The sequence below is a fragment of the Ailuropoda melanoleuca genome, chromosome 6 (genome assembly GCF_002007445.2).
Source record: "Ailuropoda melanoleuca isolate Jingjing chromosome 6, ASM200744v2, whole genome shotgun sequence".
Lineage (NCBI taxonomy): Eukaryota > Metazoa > Chordata > Mammalia > Carnivora > Ursidae > Ailuropoda > Ailuropoda melanoleuca.
The window spans coordinates 21,777,283-21,797,848 of NC_048223.1; the positions used below are offsets into that span (position 1 = coordinate 21,777,283).

Genomic DNA, 20,566 nt, shown 5'->3' on the forward strand with positions numbered 1-20,566 from the left:
AAAGGCTCAAAAACTCCACTTTATATGTTATTTAATATAGCTAATTAAGAATGTTCCCTACTGCAAGATAAAGTACAATCACTTAAAAACAAATGTCTGTAGGTAGACATTTTTAAACTTTCCTTTTTCTCTTCCTCTTCAGCTTCTCAGAATTTTGTTGTGGTCATTCTATATATATAATATAAGTGATGGGATAATTGTCTTTGATGATGGCTGTTGATGGAGTACATGGACTGAGAAAGGGAACTAATATTTCTTGGCACCAGTAGATACTAAGCTGAGCATGTTGCACCTTTGATTTTATTTAATTCTGGTTGCAGTCATATAAGGTATAATACTTATTCTTTTTCTAAGATGGTTACCTCCCCCGCATAGAGGGGGAGATAGAGTGGTTAAGTTATAGTCGAAAGTGGCCTTCTCACATGACAAAGGAACCTCATTTTTTTTTTCATTAAATGGGAAAGATAATTGGTTGCTCTTCACAATAACTGTGAGAATCAAGGCACTAATACATGTAAACTGTAAAGCATGACAAAAATGTAGAGTAGTAATATAATTTTTAAAGGAATGATTTATGACATATTCAAAATTAAAATATAGCTAGCCATTTAATGGTTGAAGCCAGTATTAGATATTTGGATTCCCTTTAATTTCATTGCAAATGATAAGCATAAATTAAATTAAATTTGCCATAGAGATTGAAGAGAATTTTACATTTAGAATAGGATAATTTTCCACCCTCTGAAACTTACCATTTGAAATCAAATTTAATGTGAGAACAGAAGAATCAGAATGGCCTAGTGCAAGAAGTTAAGGCAAAAAGAAATTTGAAAAGGTATCCTACAGGAGTTCTCTTATCTCTCTTACCTTTAATTAGTAACAGTTGCTTTATTACATAGTTGCTGATTATAGGTAATCAAATTGGAGTAGTAATAAGGAAGCCTCTTATTCTATAACAAAAATAAGTCAGGTATAGTATGTGCAAAGGATATATTTTTTTTTTCTGTAAACAGGAAGCACAGTCCTATGCAGATGACAACAGTTTATTATTCATGGAGACATCAGCTAAAACATCAATGAATGTAAATGAAATATTCATGGCAATAGGTAAGTTTTTTTTCAAGCAGTAGATATAGGCAAAACAAGTTAGACTGCGGCATACTTGATTTGACTGTCTTCTTTTTAAAAGATCTCAACTGGGACACCTGGGTGGCTCTGTCAGTCAGGCGTCTGCCTTCAGCTCAGGTCATGATCCCAGGGTTTGGGATCAAGTCCCTCATCAGGCTCCTTGCTCAGCGGGGAGCCTGTTTCTCCCTCTGCCTGCCACTCTCCCTGCTTTGTTCTCCCTCTCTCTTTTCTCTCTCTGGCAAATAAATAAAATCGTTAAAAACTCTTGATATTTTTTTTTTTGTAAATAATTTTGAGAAGTATTCTTAAAAGGAGCCATTCTTTTTTTTTTAAATCTATTCTAGATCCTTTTCACCAAGAATTAACTTTGTTAGTAATAATGTTAAATTTGAAAGACTATTACCTATAAAGTAATAATTTTCAGTTTAGTTAAGTTTATTCTAGGTGAGTTGAAAGCCTGGACTTACAGTTCAAGCAGATAGATTTTTCTAAAGATGTCAGTGAGAAATTTGGATAAATACATTTTTCTGTTAGATTATACTTATAAAAAAGGAAGATAAGCTCAGAGCAGAATCGTCAATACAACATGCGGGCATAAAGGTATATCTTTTTCACTGATCAGTAACTATCTTCATCTCTACTTGCAGCACTATTTTTGTTTCTCACATTCTTTTGAAATTATTGATTATTGACAAATATAACACAAACGTACATGTTACATAAGTATACACATTATTTTAATGCAAATATTATAATGGAGAAAGTTTCAAATCATTGAGGCACAGAGAGAACGAGGGAAAGCAAAACAACATGGTTTATGTTACCTCTGGTCATTTGACCTGCGTAGTGCTCTTACCTTTTCCTCAAGATAATTTTAACTAATAATGATTGCAATTCCATGTTGATTATAAGTAATGAAGTTGGGAGTACTAATAAGGAAGCTTCCTGTTTCCTATAACAAAAATAAAAGTATTCCCATTGACCCTAACCTCCTTCCAGTAATTTTATGGTGCAAATTCTGTGAGAATTGTCTACTTTGGTGGCTCTTGCATTTTACTGTCCGTGCACTATTCATGCACCAAGCACTCCTCATTCCAAAACATTTTTATTATATGGCAGTGATTATTAACTGGGATGCACACAAACTTGTCCCCAAATAAGAAATATTCCTTTTATTGAAGTTATACAAATTAACCATTTAACAGCTGGTTCAGAGGCTAAAGAAAATTGCTACAAATATTGTCAGAATATATTTCACTAGGTGAGAGAGCTTAATGGTAGCTCATGTAGGCTTATTAGGAAAAAACCTTCCTGTCATACAGTAAAATATTTTACTGGAAAGTTTAGGCTTTAAGTTCATTAGAGAAATACTTGGGAAGGGTTGTACGACAATATGCTCTTTTTATAAATAGAACACAAGATTACACCTAGAATCACATCTGAAAAGCTAGTAACAGAAATCAAGGAAATAGGTCCATCAAATTAGGCTGAACTTTAAAATTTTCTGATGGTATTAAGACACCACCAGATGGGCTTGCTTGCTTATTATTTTTTTGTCTTTTAAGTAATCTACACCCAATGTGGGGCTTGAACTCACGACCCCAAGTTCAAGAGTCACATGCTGTATTGTTTGAGCCAGCCAGGCACCCCCAGTTGGACTTTATTTAATTTGTACCTTCTATTCCGATGTGCTAATAATATATTTTTCCAGTCAGAAAGTAGCCTACATATTAGAACTTTCAGTTATTTTTTTGAAATTACAATGTTTCTTTCCTTGAAAGACATACCAAACATTAAATTGAATTGTGGCCTTTCTATTTCGTTTACCAGATTAGTAACTTAGATCACACAGTGCACTCATTATTTTCATTCTTGATGACTTCCTGTAGGGAGTACAGTTATTTAGTGGGAGTCTACAATAAATTTATCATCTGCTTTTAATTTGATAAAGTTCTGCTTGCGTGGCTTTCATTGTACATCTTCATTAACTTGATCTGGGATTTTTAGCCTCTTAAAATCCTAATTCAGGGGCAAATTTGTAAGCTCCAATTATCCATATACCAAACAAATAGTATCAGCTTTACTTTGCTTATATTTAATAAAATATGAGACAGAAGACTGCTTCTGAGACCTCTTAAGTGGTATTTTAGTTTTTCTTCTCACAGTTAAAGTTTACCAATAGAAGCTTAAAAGTTTCCCATTCTACTTTATTTCCTTCAGCCTCCTAATTTCACTCAGATCTGATTACAGAAAGCTCATTGAAAAGTATGGTAAAGGGAGGAATGATCTCTCAGTTCAAAATCTAACTTAATATTAAATAATATTTATAAATGCTAGCCTACTCTTTGTCCCTACAAGCCTTTGTTTGAAAATACATTTCACTGGGAATTTGCCACTTTATTACCATTTACCCTACCATCCCTAGTGCCACTTCTAGAGAAATAGCCCAAGGTGAAGGCTTTTCTTCCCAAATTTCCATTAATCCTTAAGATGATTAATGTTCATGTGGAATATTACAACAAATAAAGGATAAAAGATCCAGAATGCGACTAGGCATTTAGATATTGAGGTAGAGCATGTTCAGCCTTTGTGTAACCTGAGCCAAGGCTAAGGTAAAGCTAGAATTCAACCATAATAGTCTCTCCGCAAGAGAGATTGATAGAAGCTAAGATTCTTCATAAACATTGGCTGGCCATCATCTTTATTAACTTAGATTTTCTTTAAACAATAGAGGTATTAATGATTATGAAATAAAGTACTATTTTAGTATTACCAACTGAATGTATATAAAGAATTAAATATTGCTGTAGTCAACTTAAGTTTTAATTGTGTGTCTGTAATTGTTCCTCATCTTACCCTTCCCTCAATCCACTAACCTCAACTGACCAATGAATAGTATTTGGTATTATCTAGTAGATACTCAATAAACATTTCAAAAGAATGAGCATGTAGCTATGTGATACTTTGGGTTAACCCAGATGGAGAAAAAAAAAAAAGGATTGTAAGTAAGCAGATGAAAGTAATTCTAATATGAATATTCTGATTGTGTTTATTTTGATCATTTATCTCTCAGCTAAAAAGTTGCCAAAGAATGAACCACAGAATCCAGGAGCAAATTCTGCCAGAGGAAGAGGAGTAGACCTTACTGAACCCACGCAGCCAACCAGGAGTCAGTGTTGTAGTAACTAAACCTCCAGTTGGAACTTGCTGGAATATTCTTCTGCTTCCTAAATGTTAATGACAGTGAAATTGGAGCATTTAACCAGCCCAGTATGACTTCCAAAAAGAAGAGACTTATGATAGAGTCAAGTTTCTAATACAGAATTATTTTAAGTGTTCTGAACTTAATTTTTAATAACATGCATGTGACCCTCTGACTAATGTTTCAGAAGTAGAAGGGGGGGAATGAGAGCTGTGTGTGTACGCTTGTTTCCTTGGACGGTTAGGGAATCGTTTCTCATCACCAGGGATAGAGACAAAGGATGATGTAAACCCACAGTTAACTGGCCACTGCTAAGTAAAAGATTTGGAACTTATTAATTTGGGCTTTTCAAAAACATTCTTTTTTTAGAAGGAGGTTCTAAAGATACGCTTAGCTACAGTATTCAGGCAACAGGTAATTTCTCTTAGTGTGCATATTTAAAATGTACATTCCACATTTTAACAAATTAACCGCAAGAAAACAGTCCCACATCTTCTGGGGGAAAACACGAAAATTAGTGGCATCTAAATTATAGCCAGTCCTGGTATTTTTAGTGGGGTAAAACAAGTCAAATGTAACCTCATCTTGTTTTAGGAATATGAAAACGGACAAATGCATCTTAATGGATTGTGTTCCTTTCAAACATGTGAGCTCTTCAACAGAAATGAAACAAACCAGGTGTCTGTGATTTCTGTTTAATCACTGCTGGCCATTACATAGGTTTTGTTGTTTGGGGGGAGGGAGCTTTTGTTCCCTTTGGACGTAATATAGTCAATGCACTAACAATTATGTACATTCAAACTTGATTATTTTAAATTCAGTCTTCAGCTGTACTGTAAATAGGGTACTGCACTGTAGTCTCCATATATGTTTATTACTTTCCTGTAATATTTAAGAGTTGCTTAAAGGTATACAAAATGTACAGTTACTAAAACAGCTAATTTTTCCTTTTCTCTCCCTTTGAAAGGAAGGGGCTTCAATTGTTCCTACATGCTAGAACCATAATAAACAATGTACCAGTAATTTGTAACATAAGTATTGCAGTATGTTAGTAACAATCTTGCAGCCTTGTTTTCCAAAGTTCATTTTATTTTGATCAGTTCAGTATATTGCACTAATTGTTTTAGGTATTTTCATTATATGAAATCTACCATGTGTCAGAGATGATTTAATCTATTTAAGTGTTGAACTGCTAGCAGAACTTGTACATTTACAGTAATTCAGAATTAGTAAGGAAAACAGTTCACCAGTGTTTAGTTTTATATTGAGGTGCTCAGGTTGGAATAAAGTGGTATAAAAAGCAAGTACTGGTTTTTCTCTTTTTTGGCATGGAACAGTGAACATACATAAATGGTATTATGTAACCTAAAATACACTTTTATAGTTTCGTTAGTACATTCTTAAAAATTATTTGCCTGGTATTGATGTATTATCCTATTATCTCGTTCTTTGAAGAATTGTCTTTACATTTTTGTACTCTGGATAATCAGAACTTTATCTTTTGTCCATCAGAAACTGATACTCACTTCCCTTGAAAAGTATTACCATGACGGTAATGTTGTCTCTGGAGCCAGCCACTAAAGCAGCACTTACAAGTTCATGGCTAATACACTTGGCTGCACCTTCATAGAAATTTTTAGTGCGTGATTCTTCTTCTCTTGAATTTTTTGACACATCATCTACACTGGTTGGTCCATTAGTTTCCTTCTCACCGTAAAGATCATGATTAGTCTTTTTTGGTGGAAATGTTTGTGCGTTTTTAGGGTTAGAACATTTTGAATCCAACAGATTTTCTTTTGAATTTATAGTTGACACACATTCTGTAGATTCAGGATTATACTGAAACAATATACGGATGTTACTTTCTGATATAGAATTGATTGGTTCATAGATTAGGAAAGGCTCCTTGGGTGGTAAGGATTCATTTTGTGTGTTTGAATAATGGGTTTCTTTATACACTTGAAACATTGTCATTGCCAGTGCAGTGACTTCCTTTGTATCCAAAACTTCCCAGAGTCCATTAGTAGCTAAGATAAGGAATTGGCATAAGTCATCTATAGGGACAGAGATAGTTTGAGGTGCTGGGATAATAGATTTTTTTAGTTTGAGATTTCCATGAAATCCAAGCCCTCGTGTGGTTTTTATTTGGCCTTCTAGGAGCCCATATGGTTCATTTGAACTAATTATTGCTCCATTCTGAAGTAGTCGTCGTCTTTCGGTTATGTTTCGCGTAGTGTGTTCTTTGGTTATGCAAAAGCCTTTTCCATTTCTGCATAAGACTGCTTGTACATTACCTAGAAGATTATTAGAAAAAATTGATCTTAGAGATTTAACAACCGATTGTATCAAAGTATGCTGTTAACTTTATTCTGTGTTTCAGTGCATAAATACAAAGCCATTTTAAAACATTTTTAACTTGTGAAATATTGATATTACTGAGTGATTTATGGTAGTTGAGATTTGAAGCTGGGAGGCCAGTTTATCCCTCATTTTTAAGTAACTTAGTGTTTAAAATACTGCAGTTAATATTAAAATAACTAAAAGTACAGATAGAACCAATTTTTTAATGAAACAGCTTCCGAATATTTATTTTATAGAGCCAAGAGTTGAACTTTTTTTACAACCAACATATATTCCATAGAGCAGACATTTTTTAAATGTTTAAATAAATGCCTTTTTAATTAAAAACACAAGCATTGGGGCGCCTGGGTGGCACAGCGGTTAAGCGTCTGCCTTCGGCTCAGGGCGTGATCCCAGCGTTGTGGGATCGAGCCCCACATCAGGCTCTTCCGCTATGAGCCTGCTTCTTCCTCTCTCACTCCCCCTGCGTGTTCCCTCTCTCGCTGGCTGTCTCTATCTCTGTCAAATAAATAAATAAAATCTTAAAAAAAAAAAAACACAAGCATTGATTTTTTTTAAAAGTGGAGTTCATAGTTTTGTACCTGGTAAAACTTAAAACCTAAACACATTATAGCTGTGGGCGTTGAAAAAAATTAGAAAGCCACTGTTAATGTCAGTCTTACTAGTTTCATGTTGTGTGATTAAAAAATTAAGTCAATTAGCCCTGTAAAGAAACAAAACATGTATTATTAATGTATTACATGGATAATAGCTAGCCAACGTTAAATTACACCCTTTGATTAAAAACTGAAGTCTTAAAAGTTGACTGTAGTTTATTCATGGTTCAGATGAACCTATGATGTGTGCTTCATTGAAATCTCAAGAAAATCTAAACATGTTCTGAACAGATTGAGGGATGGTTGTACTACCAAAACTTTCTTTGGTTTATTAAGAAACGATTCACAGAGTTTAGTTTATTAAGGAAACAATTTTCCCTAAGTTTTTAGGAACATGATTGTACATTCATCCATAAACAAGTTTTTTTTGAAATGGACTCATCATTTATAAGAGGGCATATAAATTATTCTGAGATGGTGTTAATCATGTTTGAATATTACAGTACCTTTGAGAATAAAATTCCTGGGATCATGCAAAATTGCCATTAGAATATCTGGTTTCAAGCATGGTGCTATACCTGGAATCTGAATTTTGTTGCTATCGAGGTTCAATTCTAATCCTGGTTTTGAGGCAAAGAAATTGAGATTTCAGAAGGCTAAAGTCTACACAACTAGTGTGGTTGGACCAAAAGAGCTTAAGTTGGTGAAGCATTAGTGTCAGGCATAGGCTAAGCCTATTAGCTCATTTACATAATGGGAATTACAAAGATGATGTATGTGGAAAATGTTTATAAAACCAGGGAACTGTGTAAGTGATAGTCCTAAAAACTACATGACCTCTTTTACTGCCCTGTGACCCCTTTCACTGCTCTGTGGTTTGGTTATTAACATTTTGTATTAACTTGTCTTTTCTGCTGGTCATTTAGACTCTGCAGAAGTTAAATCGGTGAAATAATTCTTGACTTTTGCTGAGTCCTAAATTATTACTGTCCCAGCAAACCAGCATGGATTGGTAATGAACATGCCACCTGGGTAAATCAAATGTTCTATTAGGAGGACATATGATTCAATACCTCTTAAATGAGAAAATTTCTATTACATGTGTACATACACATAGAAATAGTGCAACCATAGCTCTGAAAACACGGGACATTATTTGGCTCAGAATAGTCAAATCCACTGACTGACTAAGTGTTTCATTTGCGTGTGGCAAGTCGAAGCCCACTCAGCAAAAAAATGTATTGTTCCTCTGTTGTGTGGTTTGAAAATAATTCAGTACAATTATGTTGTTACAATGGAAAGGTGGTAAACTGGTATTTTTTATTTTAGTTATCTCTGCAGAAATTGCTAAGCATAGCCTTATGCACTGTTTGCCTCCCCACCCCACCCCCGCCCAATTGCTATACTAGACAGTGGGAAATGCCATTTTGGCTTATTTTACTGTTGTGAACATCCCTTGGGCTCAACACAGTAGAACTTGCTAGAAGAAGGGACATTGAATCTTGGTTGTACTTTTTATTCTACCATTTACTTGCTGTCTGACTTTAAGTTAGTTGACAGTTTGCTTACCCTGATGAAAAAGAAACTGCCTTCTGAATAATTCACATCCTTTCCTACGTGAATGGTGTGCGAAGAAAAAAGTGAAGGAGAGATACCTACTGAGTTTCAACCATTCATGCATAGCCCAGGAAGTAGAGGCAAAGTGAGATTCAGGCCTTCGAAGAGTACTATTGGAACAAGCAAGAAGAAAAACTCTATGTGCAGAGTTAGTAATTTTTTTTGCCTGAGCCTAGGTTGCATATGCTGTCAGCTGCAAGTGGGATTGTTGAAAACAGTTGACTACATTTAAGCTGAAAGCTAGGATAGAATAATGAACAAAAGCCACAAGGAAGATGGGAAATTGGAGGAAGATTTAAATAACCCTGTATGTCCAAGTGTCTGGGGAACTGAAAGGGGAGAGGAACAGTTCATGACAATTTAAAGATTGGCTTTAAAGAAAGGTTCCTTGAACATCTCTCTGGTGGGAATGAGAATAGGCAGTGAGCTATCTGAAGACACTTATGCAAAAGTTCGTGAATCTGGGCATAAATATTTCAAATTGCCAGACAAATTTACCAGCTTCAGAAGTTTGGAGAGATTGTGCTCTTCAGAAAATGTTATCAGAACAAAAGTGGAACAGGGTTATTGCAAGAGGGACATTAATTATATGGGAATTAGAAAAACTGCTTTGAGATGATACTCCAGCCATCTCATAGTTAGGCAAAGTGTTCCTTATACAGAGAGCAATGATGCAACTGCCTCCTACAATTAATAGCTGGGTTATCTTCAACTTGTGAAAATGAAGAATACTCCTGTAAACTTCGGAGTACCTTGAAATCACAAGGGAATTCTAGATCTGAATGGGCGAGATGAAGATTCTTTTTTTTTTTTTTTCAGATAAAGTCACTCACTATTGAAGATAACAGGAAAATTTTAAAAAAGAACTGGAGGGAAAAGAAAGATAAAGTGTATGTGGTGGAAGAAAAACATACCTAGGATGCAGGAGTGCCCAGAAATAAAAATTTAGCTTGGTTTGGAAGAAATGGCATGGGGAAGTGGAAACACTCGGAGTCTGACACACTTGGTTGGGCTTTAATTCCAGCTTTATGTGACCTTCATTTAGTCACTTTATTTCCCTGAGTTACAGTTTTCCACCTGCAATGTTATTTTTTTTGTCAAGGTTATTGTGAAGATTTAAGAAGGTAATTTAGTAAGTTGAAACTTGGTAAAGGTGTTTTTTTTTCCCTTGGGTCCCCTAAAGGGGAAATCAGGGAAAGAGAGGCAATCGAAAAAAGATGGAGATGAAGCTATAAATGTTTGATTTTAGACACATTTATTTAAAAAAAAAACCTTTTAATTCTTTTGAAGATTTATAGGCTTAAAGAAGTAAGGAACAATAACTTGGAGCCTGGGAAATGAAATAGTTACTGGGGAAAGAAAAAGCAATTGGAGCATGAAAAAACAGGAAATTCGAACATCAGTGAGGTATACCTAAACTGGAAGCTTAACAAAATGTATGTAAATGAGGTCAGGGAAACAACCTATATTCAGTTTTTCTGCAAGACACTGATTTTGGTAGAAAAGGATGAATTTGTATGCACGGGCACCAGGTTTATGACTTCCTACTGATGATCAGTGTGAGAGCCTTGCTGATGGGGAGCTAGTTTTCATTGATTATTCAAAAGATCTCTTTGTTCATTTTATAGGCTGTATGAGCATGAAACTCAAATTCGCCATTGTACATCTGGAGCCTAACAATACTTTACACATCAGTCTCAACTAACTTTCAAATATTTGTTGAATGTGTTTTCAGAATCAGGTTTGTATATATGAGTTCACCACCAACATACCCCTAAAAGGGGAGAGAGGGAAGGTAAAGCATATAAAAGGTCAGTGTTATTTAAGAATATGGTTTCTTTCCTGCATGAAATAAGATGATTCTGAAATTGAATTAGGTTTTAAAGATTTTATTTATTTGTCAGAGAGCACAAGCAGAGGGAGCAGCAGGCAGAGGGAGAAGCAGGCTCCCTGCTGAGCAAGGAGCCCAAAGCGGGACTACATCCCAGGACCTGAATTAGGTTTTAAAGAAAAAGGATGGGGCTGGAAATGATTACCAGAAGCTACTTTTGTTTCCTAGTGACCTAGTTTTCTGTCCGATGAGCTCATTCTAGATCCAGAGACCAGTCATAGCTTTACCCAATACTTTCTACTATTCACAGTTCCTTAATTGTTGACCACCTCAAGCCCTTGTCCTCAAGGTTACCAAGTGATTCCCTTTTTTTTTTTTTTTAAGATTTTTATTTATTTGACAGGCAGAGAGAGAGGGAACACAAGCAGGGGGAGTGGGAGAGGGAGAAGCAGGCTTCCTGCAGAGCAGGGAGCCCAATGCTGGGCTCGATGCGGGGCTCGATCCCAGAACACTGGGATCATGACCTGAGCCGAAGGCAGATGCTTAACAACTGAGCCACCCAGGCACCCGTAAGTGATTCCTTTAATCCTCACAACCTCAAGGTAAGCATACCCATGTTTTAATGCATAAGAAGAGTGAAGCTCACCAGTTATATAAGGTTGCATCACTAGTACAATAGTGCAATAGTAGTTTCTGGGGCCTCATTAAAGGGAATTATTAAGAACTAATATGCACTGAGGCACCTGGGTGGCTCAGACTCTTGGTTTCGGCTCAGGTCGTGACCTCGGACAGACTCAACACGGAGTCTGCTAGAGATTCTCCATCTTCCTCACCCTCCCGCTCTCCTCCCTCTCAAATAAAATCTTAAAAAAAAAAAAAACATATGTACAATCTAGACATAAAGATACTGGAATAGATACACTAAACCACTCATTTACCAATGCCCATTTCCAATTCCAGATACCCTAGGGCCCTTAAGAATTGTCTTAAGAAATTTACTCTGCCTGTGCTCTATAAATGGAATAACAAAGCCTGGATCACAGTGCATGTATTCAGTTTATTGAATATTTTAAGCCCACTATTGAGACCTCCTGCTCAGGATAAAAAATTTTTAGAAAGATTCAAAATATTACTGCTCAATGATAACGCAACTGCTCACCCAAGAGCTCTGATGATGTACAAGATTGATGGTTTCATGCCTGCGAACACAACATCCATTCTGCAGCCCGTGGATGAAGGAGTCATTTTGACTTTAAGTCATTACTTAAATACTTCTATGAGGTGATAGCTACCGTAAATAATCACTCCTCTGATGGATCTGGGCAGAGTAAGTTCAAAACTTCTCGAAGGTATTCACCATTCTAGATGCCATTAAAAACATTAATGATGCATGGGCAGAGGTCAAAATAGCAACATGAACAGGAGTTTGGAAGTCGATTCCAATCTTCATGGATGACTTGGAGGGGTTCAAAACCAGTGCAGTTAAGTCACTGCGGATGTGGTAGAAATAGCGAGAGAACGAGAATTAGAAGTGGAGCCTGCAGCTGTGACTGGATCGCTGCCGTCTCACGGCCAAACGAAAGAGATGAGAAGTGGCTTCTTACGGATGAGCAAAGAAAGTGGTTTCTTGAGATGGAATCTAGTCCTGGTGAGGATGCTGTGAGGATCATTGAAATGATGACAGAGGATTTAGATTATCACATAAACTCAGTTGATAAAGCAATGGTGGGGTTTGAGAGGATTGACTCTGATTTTGAAAGAAGTCCGGCTGTGGGCCAGATATGAATAAGCAGCATCACATGCCACAGAGAAATCATTCATGAAAGGAAGAACAACCGATGTGGCAAGCTTTATTGTCTTATTTTAAGAAATCGCTGTAGCTACCCAAAACCTCAGTAACCATCACCCTGACTGGCCAGCAGTCATCAATGTCAAGGCAAGACCATCCACCAGCAAAAAAGGTAACAACTCACTAGTGAGACCTCAGATGATGATTAGCGTTTTTTAGCAATAAAATAGTTTTCATTAAGGTGGGCACATTGGCTTCTTAGACATCATGTATTGCACACTTAACAGACTACAAGACAGTGTGATCATAACTTACAGGCCCTGGGAAACAAAAAATTATTTGACTCACTTTATTGCAATATTTGCTTTATTGTGGAAGTCTGGAACCAAACTCACAATACCTCCTAGATATGCCTGTATAAAAAGAGACAAGTTCATATATATGCATATGAACAAAATAGTATAAAGTCTGAGAGGGAAGAAAAAATTACGCTGTCATAAAGATTTTTCTTTTTTAAAGATTTTACTTAGAGCACAAGCAGGGGGAGCAGCAGAGGGAGAGGGAGAAGCAGACACCCCACTGAGCAGGGAGCCCGATGTGGGGCTCAATGCCAGGACCCTGGGATCATGACCTGAGCCGAAGGCAGACACTTAACCAACTGAGCCACCCAGGTGCCCCATAAGGATTTTATTCTATATGTAAAATGGTATAATATCATTTGAAGGTAGACTGTCAGAAGTTAAAGATGTATACTATAAACATAAAATAACGTAACAAAGAGTTATAGCTAACCACCTAACAAAGGAGATAGATAGGAATAAAGATATTAATTCAAAAGAAGGTAGTAAAGAGATAATATACAACTATGTATCCTCATAGAAAAGAATGAAGTTGGACCCCTACCCCATGACACATAGAGAATTAATTCAAAATGGATAATAGACCTGAATGTAAGAGATAAAACTATAAATCTCTTAGAACAAAACACTGGTGTAAGTTTCTGTGGCCTTGGATTAGGCAATGGTCTCATGGGTTTGACAGTAGAAGTACAAGCATCAAAATAACAAAGTTCATAAATTGGATTTCATCAAAATTAAAGTATTTTTGCTTCAGAAGATAACAAGGAAGAGGAAAAAAAAACCCCATGGAATTAAAATATTTACTAATCATACATCTGATAAGGGGCTTGTATCCAGAATATAAAAAAAGAATCTTGCTGGGCGTCTGGGTGGCTCAGTAGTTAAGCGTCTGCCTTCAGCTCAGGGCGTGATCCCGGCATTCTGGGATCGAGCCCCACATCAGGCTCCTCCACTATGAGCCTGCTTCTTCCTCTCCCACTCCCCCTGCTTGTGTTCCCTCTCTCGCTGGCTGTCTCTATCTCTGTCGAATAAATAAAAATCTTAAAAAAAAAAAAATCTTGCAACTCAATAGACAAGGAAACCCAATTAAAAAATAGACAAAAGATTTGAGTAGACGTTTCTTAAAGGAAGATATTCAAATGACTAATAAGCACATAAAGAGGTATTCAGCATCATGAGTCAACAGAGAAGTGCAAATCAATTCCCCTTCATACCCATTAGGGTGACTAGAATCAGAAAGACAGCGTTGGGAGAATGTGTAAAAGGTAAAATCCTCATACGTCGCTGGCAGGATAGTGAAATGGTAGAGCCACTTTGGAAAGTAGTTTGGCAGTTCCTCGAACGGTTAAGTGTAGAATTACCTGATGACCGAGGAATCCCAGTCCTGGGTATATATCCAAGGGGGTGAGAACCTGTCCGCGCAAAAACGTATGCACGATGTCGACGTCTGCGTTATTCACAATAGCCACAAGTGAGAAACAACTCAAATGTTTTTCCGCTGAATAAATGGATAAGCAACAAGCAGCATAACTCTACAGTGAAATACTATTCAGCAACAAAAAGGAAAGAAGTACTAATGCGTATTACAACACGGATAAACCTCCAAAAACATGAGAAGTGAAAGAAGACCGTCACAAAAGAACACACGTTCTGTGATTACATTTATTGGAAGTGCCCAAAATAGGGAAATGTATAGAGATGGAATGTAGATTAGTGGTTGCTTGGACTTGGAGAAATGGCAGGTGAGAGAGCTGATTGCCAAAGGGTACTGGGTTTCTTTTAAGAAGATGAAAATGTCCTAGAATTGACTGTGGGGATGGTTGTACGCATCTGTGACTGTACACTTTACATGGGTGCACTGTGTGCTTTGTGAATTATATCTCAATAAAGCTATTAAAAATAAAAGCACTGGGGAAAACAAAGGGATCAAATAAGAATCCCTTATGTTTATAAGGAACTAGTATGGTTAACTAGAAATGTAAATTTTGTGGTTTATTTTGAGTTTATTTAGGGAAAAAGTGTAATTATGTATTCTGTATAAATGCGTCTGTTAGTGTTTTAATTCTATGAGGATTAATTGAAGTAAAATAGGAGAACACCAAGAGAAATTATAAAATGTAATATAAATGGGAAGCACTAAGAATAAAAAAGTCAAGAATGTCAGTTTCAAAATATTTTTTCCCACATGTACAAATTCAACATTTATTCAATGGTTTCATTATTGCACTCATGTTTCATTATATAGTGAGGTTTTTGTTTTGTTTTCTTTAATTCCCGAGTTGTGATGACACTGGTATTTTACAAATTTAAATAAATTTGCACAGGAAATACAGGAAAATACAGGAAAAATAAAATCCCTTGCTATAGTTATAGGTCTTGTTTTATAAAATACAACACATGCTCTCGATAATTTTCTGTGAAAATTTACTTTTTGGAACCCATTTAAATCACTTTCTTTCAGGAGCACTCTTGTATCATCAATCACGACCTCCTTTTCACAAGGTGCAATTTTTCCCTACATATTTGTTTCTATTAAAATGAAGGATGCCTAAATGATAACAGTTTAACACAATTATGTAAGCCTGAAAATTAGATCCAACAAATGTTTGACCTGGAGATTAGAACCAGCCAAACAGCAGTGATCCTGGAAGTAGTGAATCATAGGAAATTAGACGTTTAATGATAATGTCCAGTTATTCACTGTCTCATAATTCTTCCTTTAATTTTACAACGACCCCTGATGTGTAATGACATTTTCTAATGGAGGTCCCACGTCCAAGAATACGGGTCAGTTCCCAGAGTGCCGTGAAATCTGAAAACTGTGCATGAAATAGACCTGCTCTGAAGCCATCTGGAACCTCAGCGTAAAGTCTGAGAAATGACAAAAATTCTGAGGAAACTGGCATTGGACTTGGCTTCCTTTTCTTGCTTAATCTGGAGTACTCCTCTTGGGCCCAGAACCAGAGCTAGATCAGAAACAGGCTAATATCCAGGGACCTTGATGTTGTGGTGGTCTTTGTGATTATCTGGTTTTTGTTTGGAGCCGTCTGAGACACATTGTCCCACTTGCTGAGGGCCAGCCCCCTCAGGTTGTGGAAGCAATTCCCTTCAGTTGCAGTGTGACATAGAGGGCCTGATTTCCAGTTCCAATTCCTATTACCTCCGAGACCCTGAACAAGGTCTTTCTCTCACCTCTCTGAGCTTCCATTTTCTCATGTGGAAAAATGGGCTAACACCACTTAGATACGAGGGAGGTGGTGGGAGATAGAACAGAACTTGCAGCAAGTAGTAAATAAGTCCTAGAGATCTAATCCACAGTATAGGGAATGTAGAGAATAATACTATATTATAACCATCAAACTTGCTGCATCTAGAATTTGTTTCCACCACCAAAAAGAAATGATAATTATGTAACATGATAGAACTGCTAATTATCACCTGAATGGCAATCATATTACAATATATACATGTATCATATTAATATACTTTAAACTTGCACAATGTTATATGTCAAGTACATTTAAAAAATACTTAGAGGGTATCTTTAGATATCAGGGTTCTTATATGACTAAATGAGAAATTAGGCTATATTCAATATTCAGTAAGTGGACACTATTATTAATAATAACTCTAGGGACACCAGGGGGTTCATTCAGTTAAGCATCTGCCTTCAGCTCAGGTCATGATCCCGGGGTCCTGGGATCGAATGCTGCATCAGACTCCTTGCTCAGCAGGGAGCTTGCTTCTCCCTCTGCCTGCTACTCCCCCTGCTTGTGCACTCTCTCACAAATAAATAAATAAAATCTTTAAAAATAAGAAAATAAATAAACTGTCCTTGCTTATCAGGCGCCTGGGTGGCTGAGTCAGTTAAGCATCTGCCTTTGGCTCAGGTCATGATCCCGGAGTCCTGGGATCAAGTCCCACATCAGGCTCCCTGCTCAGCTGGAAGTCTGCTTCCTCCTCTATCCTTCATCTTGTGCATGCTCTCTCTTGCTTTCTCTCTCAAATAAATGAAATCTCAGAAAAAAAAAAATAACAGCTCTATACAGGGACACCTTACTGGCTCAGTCGGTAGACCATGAGATTCTTGATCTCAGGGTCGTGAGTTTGAGCCCCACACTGGGGATAGAGTTTACTCGAAAATAATAATAATAATGATATGGGACGCCTGGGTGGCTCAGTCATTAAGTGTCTGCCTTCAGCTCGGGTCGTGATCCTGGGGTCCTGGGATCAAGCCCCCATCAGGCTCCCTGCTCAGAAGGAAGTCTGCTTCTCCCTCCCCCACTCCCCCTGCTTGTGTTCTCTCTCGCTGTGTCTCTGTCAAATAAATAAAATCTTTAAAAAACAAATAAATAAAAGTAATAATAATAATAGCAACAACAACAACAACTCTATTGATGAAAGGGGTAGTAGAAACCTAATTAAACCTAATTAACTCAGCTTAACTTTGCTAAAAATGTTTTATGTATGGGCTTTCCATTTTGGCAAGCTCCCAAGGCAGAACTTTAACACTGAAAGGATTGCTTCTTGAAATACAATTTAAAAAATATAGCCAAATGTTTGGAGAAGAGAGTATATGCTTATAAACTTGAGGCACAAACTATTGTTTTCTCTAAAATTAAATTGATGCTACTTGGGGTGCCTGGGTGGCACAGCGGTTAAGCATCTCCCTTCGGCTCAGGGCGTGATCCCAGCGTTATGGGATCGAGCCCCACATCAGGCTCCTCCGCTATGAGCCTGCTTCTTCTTCTCCCACTCCACCTGCTTGTGTTCCCTCTCTCGCTGCCTGTCTCTATCTCTGTCGAATAAATAAATAAAATCTTTTAAAAAAATAAAAAATAAATTGATGCTACTTGGCCAGTGAGCACAAGTGACCTATTGCAAATGTGTTATCAGAATAACTGACCAGTATAGACAACCAGACTTGTGACAATCCTCAAAGAACTTTCCATTCTCCTGAAAAAGGGAAGTATGGGAAATGTTTTTTGTTTCATTCGGATCTAAGTAAATGTAATATGTATGCTTTGCCTTTATCTACAGCTGTATTGCTACCCCATTTAGAAAATTTAATGTTTCATTCGAATTATTACATATATGTTCCTTCTTGGGAAAAAAATTACAATTATTTTTGTGCCTGCAATCTGCATCTAAACTGTGGTTGCTGATGATTTCTTAAACTAGTCAATGGAATTTCAAGGCATTAGTAAGTCACTAAATCATAGGTCACTAAATAGCTCCGGAATCAAGAGAAGTTTTGTGGCCAGGAATAAAAAATAAACGTAAGGTGTAATGCGCACGCCTCCGTGTACATACCAGTGTTTGCAATATGGAGTACTCCAGAAATTATTTGTGGCATCGTCTGGGAAGGGACACTGTTTGCCAAGCCATCACCCTTATTGATTTTCCAATTCTTCTTAGCATAGGATTTTTTAATGTTGCCTTCCAATATACAAGTAACTGCAGAGCAGCCGCTCCACCGAACCCTGGATACTTCATTCCTTCCGAGACGTAAAAGCCTATCCATTCTCCAAAATGCTTTTGCAAAGGCTTTGTGTATGTTCTCATACTCACGTTTCACTGTTTTTCTCTTTTTCTTTATGGAGGAAAAAAGTTCTTCTACAGCTATGTATTCTTCCCTAAATACTGTGTGAAAGGATTTGATGACATTTTGCTCTTCGGGGGTCATTTGGTAGGAAGGATCAAACCCGGAAAGCTGGTGGAGGAGTAAAACTGGGAGTTCCCTTGATGTCAAGTCTGCCGCTGAGGAACCATGATGTCCATCGAACAAACCAAAAAAACATACCTCAGGTTTGTTGCCAAAGTTATTCACCACAGTGAATTTATCATTCATGTCAGCTTTCCATGTAGAATTTCTATCTTCACAAACGGCTACACCTTTAATCAATGCGTGACAGACTGTTTGAGAATATATGGAACTCCTGTGGACGTTATCAGTAATCTTATAGTATGCTGGTATTTGTTTCTTCCAAAGTAGCTCAAAAGCATTATTAATGCTCTGTAGGATTTTTTCAGTGAATATAGAAAATGACAATAGTTTAGTGATTATAAACTGTCTCTGAATGGAAATCACTGGGAGCGCTGGCTTCTTTCCACCCATCCATTGAAACCCCAAGGTGGCCAGAGCCACATGCTGCCTTTTATGGAGGAAGATTTCAGGTAGATCCATTTCGTGCTTGCACATGGAACAGGGAAATGTGATCATTTGATCATGCTGCTCTTCAAGGTCTTCAGAGCCTCTTGATGGTCTGTTCTTTCTCCTCCTAAAATACCTTCTTCTCAAGGAAAGTGGGATTTCCTTTTCCCAATCAAATGTTGATTTTCTTTCATTCCATTCCCTTGATTTCCAAAACACTCTGCAAAGAGGACAAAAGATATTTACATGTCAGGAATGACACATTGAAAGTCTTTTTTTTTTTTTTAAGATTTATTTATTATCATAGAAAGTGAGAGAGTGAGCACCTGGCGGGCACAGAGGAAGAGAATCTTCAAGCAGACTCCCTGCTGAGCACAGAGCCCGAACCCAGGCTTGATCTCTCCATCCATGAGATCATGACCTGAGCCCTGAGCTGAAGTGGAGACTCAGGTCCTTAACCCACTGAGCCACCATGTGCCCCAATACATTGAAAATCCTTTCAAGCAGACCATTGTCTTTGCAATTTGCTTTAGGTCCTCGTGATTCGATATGGGCCTACCACTGAATATTCTGATGCATCTTTCTATCATTCCCAAAAAAATACACAGGAAGTACTCAAAAAATTGATGATTGAACTGAGTATGCCCGAATAAAATTAGGCAAAGTCTCTACAAAGTCAACTAGAAATCTAAGAATAAATACTCAGAGAAATAGGCACAAGATTATATCCCAGGCATGTGAAGGTATATGCTTGAGACCTAGGTATTTGATTTAAAATTTGAGCATAATTATTTTTGTACTCCATTTTATCTTGCTGAAAATACTTTTTTTTTTTTTTTTCTACTTAAAGGGTTCACAGGAAAATGAATAGGAAGGGTGCCTGGGTGGTTCGGTCAGCTAAGCATCCAACTCTTGGTTCTGACTTTGGTCATGATCTCAGGATGGTGGGATTGAGCCCTGCATGAGGCTCTGCACTCAGCGCCATGTCTGCTTGAGATTCTCTCCCTCTCCCTCCCTCCCTCTCTGTGCCTTCCCCTGCTTTTGTGCTTTCTCTTTCTAAAATAAATAAAATCTTTTTTAAAGAAAAAAAGATGTTATTTTATAATTTATTTCAGAAAGAGCGCACATGAGCAGGGGAAGAAGCAGAGGGAGATGCAGACTCCCCGCTGAGCAGGGACTCCCCCACCCCAATGAAGGGCTCAATCCCAGGACCCTGGGATCACAACCTGAGCAGAAGGCAAACCCTTGACTGACTGAGCCACCCAGGTACCACTAAAGCAGATAAAATCTTTAAAAATTTTTTTTTAAACCTAAAAAATCAAAGTTGGTAACTTTAAATGTTTATTTAAACATGACATGTTGTTAACTTCAACTCAACTTCATGTAAGTTACATTTAACTTCGACTCAACTCATAGAAGTTGTATTTGATCTGTGTACATTTAATGTGTTAGATGGGCCTACAACAATAAAAATGTCTGAGGCCCATAGGGACTTGAAATATTTCAAGCATAGTAACAGGTATTCAAGA

At 37.2% G+C, this 20,566-nt stretch overlaps 2 protein-coding genes across 2 annotated transcripts in view; one reads left to right on the forward strand and one right to left on the reverse strand.

Annotated features, from left to right (window-relative positions):
* Positions 1-5,634, forward strand: part of RAB5A (RAB5A, member RAS oncogene family) — a 28,242-nt gene extending 22,608 nt beyond the window's left edge. The window contains exons 5-6 of the mRNA XM_002927439.4: positions 1,014-1,107; positions 4,202-5,634. Coding sequence (XP_002927485.1) covers positions 1,014-1,107; positions 4,202-4,317 — 210 coding nt within the window. The 3' untranslated portion in view covers positions 4,318-5,634. The remainder of the gene's footprint in view (positions 1-1,013; positions 1,108-4,201) is intronic.
* Positions 5,635-5,824: 190 nt separating this feature from the next.
* Positions 5,825-20,566, reverse strand: part of PP2D1 (protein phosphatase 2C like domain containing 1) — a 37,484-nt gene continuing 22,742 nt past the window's right edge. Inside the window, exons 4-5 of the mRNA XM_034661827.1 lie at positions 18,197-19,257; positions 5,825-6,624 (exon numbers count right to left, since the gene is read on the reverse strand). Of these exons, the coding sequence (XP_034517718.1) occupies positions 5,825-6,624; positions 18,197-19,257 (1,861 nt within the window). The remainder of the gene's footprint in view (positions 6,625-18,196; positions 19,258-20,566) is intronic.